At 32.2% G+C, this 4,737-nt stretch overlaps 1 protein-coding gene across 1 annotated transcript in view; it reads right to left on the bottom strand.

The window, feature by feature from the left end:
• Positions 1-4,737, bottom strand: part of LOC106471293 (dystonin-like) — a gene marked incomplete at its 5' end in the record, with an annotated part of 65,405 nt that overhangs the window by 54,628 nt on the left and 6,040 nt on the right. The window contains 4 exons of the mRNA XM_013931891.2: positions 685-835; positions 1,063-1,222; positions 1,416-1,585; positions 1,903-2,069. Of these exons, the coding sequence (XP_013787345.1) occupies positions 685-835; positions 1,063-1,222; positions 1,416-1,585; positions 1,903-2,069 (648 nt within the window). The remainder of the gene's footprint in view (positions 1-684; positions 836-1,062; positions 1,223-1,415; positions 1,586-1,902; positions 2,070-4,737) is intronic.

Here is a 4,737-nt window from a genome sequence, read left to right as displayed (position 1 = left end):
AATTATTCATTGGATTTTAAAACACTACTGTTGTATTAGGTGTAATTATTCATTGGATTTTAAAACACTACTGTTGTATTAGGTGTAATTATTCATTGGATTTTAAAACACTACTGTTGTATTAGGATGTAATTATTCATTGGATTTTAAAACACTACTGTTGTATTAGGTGTAATTATTCATTGGATTTTAAAACACTACTGTTGTATTAGATGCAATTATTCATTGGATTTTAAAACACTACTGTTGTATTAGGTGTAATTATTCATTGGATTTTAAAACACTACTGTTGTATTAGGTCTAATTATTCAGAGATGTACTTAACAAACAACAGCAAATATGATTTGATTTAATGTAAGTAACTTCAGTAGATACTACTTATGTTAACACATAAACTTACTGTCCATTACTAGTAGGGTTTAAATATGTTTTTACCAGCTAGGAACTGCAACAGTTAATGAAACCAGCTACAAAACTGATGGTATTTGTGTATACATATTTTTGTGTGTGATTCTTAACATTCTTAATTTGAAAAATGTGCTGAAAAATAAAATGTTGTCCACATCATTTTAAAAGTAACAACAGTTGTAAAATTTTGTGCATCTCCCAAAGCACATTTCTTGACCAGGATTATGAGTAGGATAACATTATTTAGAATAATAGCTAAATGAAAAATAGTAATACCTTGATTGACAATATCCCACTTCTGTTTTAGTTCTTTTAGTTTGTGCTGAACATCTTGTTGTTGTACATCAGTTTGACTTAGCAACACATCGCCAGTGTTACAAATGTTATCAAACTCCTGGCCATGGCATGACATCTCATTCTTGAATGACTGCAACAGTTTTATGACTTTTACATTTGTTACTTACAATTTGTAAATATTATTTCTGTTTTTATTACTTCTTAAAACAGTCCATTAGATTAAATGTAATTAATAAAATCACCAGAAAAGACAAGTTTTTACAAAACCTCATAGCCATTTCTTTATGGTAAACAAAAATTGTCTGCTAGACACATGGTCTTTACCAGGACTATATATAATACACTGGAAAAACACACCTGAATATATTTAACTTGCTTCTCAAGTTCCATCCTTTGAAAGCTGATTGGTGGAAGTGTGGCTAGTTTCTTTTCACTCTGCACTAGCAAAGGTAAGAAGTTGGTTAAGTGTGATTGAAACCGACAGCTAGTGTCAGCACTCCTCTGTAATTTGTTTTGTCTGAAAATATAAACCCGGTAGGGAAAGTTACATCATGATTCTCTTGCTAAAGATTATTTTTACATCGAAACATACTTTACCCTTTGACTACAGAATATCTGTAAAAAAAAATGTAAATATAAAGGTCTTTACTACATCTTTTTTTAATTAATGAACCTGACAAAAACAAATAATTTTCGTACAATGAACATACCTTTCAGTAGCATCTTTACGAATTGTATCCCACTGTATTTTAATGGTATCCAGCCTGTTCTTCAGTTGAAGAGCTTCAGTTTTACGACTGATTTTGTTCACTACATCATTTCCCTTATTTAACAAAATGTGGACTTCATGTTCTTTGTCCAAGACTTCTCTGTATTGTGGCTATTCAGGGGAAAATATCACATACTCAATACTCTCTGAAATACGAAACTTTGATTTAAAAAACTTGTCCTTCCTGTATCAGGTAACTTTAAATAAAACATAAGTAGTTAAATCCTAACTTCTCTTCCAGCAAAATTTAACTATAATAGTATTGAATAATTACTTAGCTTTAATGTTGATATTTATTAAGTCCCTTTGTAGTGAGAAAATACTTTTTTTTTTAAAGTTCCATTCAGGGACAGATCTTTCTATAAAGTTAGATCAAAACATTCTTTGATAATGAAATAAAAGGCTTTTTTTACTATTCCAAGAATCACCTCAAAGTCCTTCACTTGTTTCATTAAGGTCTGATGGTCTGAAGAAATGTGAAAAGTTTTGGACAAAGTGTCCTGCATCTTGTCCAGCCATGTTTTGAGGTTTTCACAGGAAAGATAAAACTGTTGATCTTCTTTCTGAGAAGACTCTAGCTCAGCCTTCTTGTTGTCTGTGGAGTAATGATGGTAAATACTATTTACCTTTATAAAATATACACATAAAAACTTTAAAATATTAAATTACATTAAGAGTAAAATACTAATGTTTTTAATAATATAGCATTTTTTTCCTTGAAACAATTTAAAACTCAATCTACTTAGTTTGTATCACAGTAACAATAAGATAAGTGTTAGAGAATAATATATTATTAACAACAAATAACTGACAGCCAAATAAAGAGCATACATTAACTTTTTTAAAGGAAAGGGTTTTACCAGCTGTGAAATCTATTTATTGTCACTTCTTTAAATAGGTTAAAACCACACCTTAAGTGAAACTAAACCAATGGTACATGGCCTTTCATTTTATAAAAGTTCTTTAACCTAACTTGAGATCTCAAGACTGGTCTCAACTATTTTTCGAGACAAGTAATTGTTATACTTCCTTCAACATATCAGATGTTCTAAAGAAAGTAACAGTAATAAAAGCACGAGTTTATGTAAAGTACACTGGTTCAACTGAGAAGTGTTAATTTTTTCAGGTCTGGGCATAGCCTAATGGTTATCATGTCAGGCTATAGATTGGGAGATGACATTTTCAACTGTGGGTGCCTACTAAAAGTGATGGTCAATACCATAACTTAATGGTGCTGCTGACCGGCTGCCTTCTTTCTGGTCAGTAGTTCATAATTATGGATGACTATTCCTAAACCATAGTCTTCTGTGACCTGGCCATATGGCCATGTGTGGATAGTGTCATTCTGTTTGAAAATAAAAATACTGTAATTTTTTAAAGTAATGGAAAGATCATGCACTGATGAGTTGTAAAGATTAAAATTTCAACTGTTATGGCATATGGATAGCCTACACCACAAATCTTAAACTTTTTATTAGAAACTAGCTTTGCATTTGAAAAGATTTTGTAAACAATTTTTTAAAATAATTGTTTTTATTCTTTACGTCAACTTAAAAAATACTGTTTAATGTATTAGTTTCAATATTGGTGTTTCCTCTGTGACAATACATGGTGAGGTGGAGTTATTCAGTACTTAAGTTCACAGGGAATGGATCAATGTCTCACAAAACCTGATTAGACTGATGATGTGGCAGTGGATCTACATCCATGGTCTTCATTTTAGAAAATGATTTTCTACATTTAGGTGAAAATCATTGGTTACTACACTAAATCCACCTATAACAAAAGATATATAGATGATACTTTTGTAGGCTTTTAGCAAAAAAACAGTTATTTCATCAGACTCTAGGAATTAGTGAAAAAAATACTAATAAAAACATTAACAGAATAATTGGAATATACACTGTTTTAGTTATGAAAGGCAAAACTATTGTTTTAAAATAATGCCAACTATCCAAATAAGACATCAGGTAAACTTTCAAGTCATGTGAAATTTAACCTACAATCATAAATGAAGTTTTAGTACGGGAAGCTTTAGGTCTTTATAGTTCATGGCATTTCATTTCAATATGGAGGAATGGTAAAGTAGTCTGGCACTGAAAAAACATTCTTAAAATCACTGTTGATAATAACTATATGTAAAGCATCTTTAGCATCTAGTCTGATAATGTCCTGACGTATCACTAACTATCCCTCTTTAGTGCATCTTTAGCATCTAGAATGACTTGATAAGATCCACACATGCCCAGTCTGGTTAATGTGTGGCCACTCCAGTTGAATATGTATCTCTTATCTGGCCATGGTGATGTATGATTCATCTGTAAAAATAATACTGCTCCAGATGTGTTTGACCTCCTGGGCATGTTCCTAATATCATTACATATGAGATGTTTTGTGACTTGTTGAAAGAACAGTACTCTAAAGTGTGTTTCTAAACAGCTGTACACTGACCAGACATGCAATTGTGGCAGAAAGCATCTGATTCAATCATGCAACAGCTAACTTAACACTACAGTGAGCCACTATTGATAGAAGCATCTGATTCAATCATGCAACAGCTAACCTAACACTACAGTGAACCACTATTGATAGATAGCATCTGATTCAATCATTCAACAGCTAACCTAACATTACAGTGAACCACTATTGATAGATAGCATCTGATTCAATCATTCAACAGCTAACCTAACACTACAGTGAGCCACTATTGATAGATAGCATCTGATTCAATCATGCAACAGCTAACCTAACACTACAGTAAGCTACTATTGATAGAAGCATCTGATTCAGTCATGCAATAGCTAACCTAACACTACAATGAACCACTATCGATAGATAGCATCTGATTCAATCATTCAACAGCTAACCTAACACTACAGTGAGCCACTATTGATAGATAGCATCTGAGTCAATCATTCAACAGCTAACCTAACACTACAGTGAGCCACTATTGATAGAAGCATCTGATTCAATCATGCAACAGCTAACCTAAGGCTCACTGTAGTGTTAGGTTAGCTGTTGCATGATTGAATCAGATGCTTCTATCAATAGTGGCTCACTGTAGTGTTAGGTTAGTTGTTGAATGATTGAATCAGATGCTTCTATCAATAGTGGCTCACTGTAGTGACTATTGATAGTCTGTCTAGTGCAGGTGTGTGAATAACTTTACATAGATTTATAAGAAGTTACATATTCTGCTAGAAATATTTCAAGACAACTTTAAAGTCTGCTGTGATTTTCTGGCTCCTTTCATCCTATGTTTG

This window comes from Limulus polyphemus, unplaced genomic scaffold, assembly GCF_000517525.1.
Source record: "Limulus polyphemus unplaced genomic scaffold, Limulus_polyphemus-2.1.2 Scaffold4520, whole genome shotgun sequence".
Lineage (NCBI taxonomy): Eukaryota > Metazoa > Arthropoda > Merostomata > Xiphosura > Limulidae > Limulus > Limulus polyphemus.
Note: the sequence above shows the minus strand (reverse complement) of the source record. Positions and strands in the feature narration are given on the sequence as shown.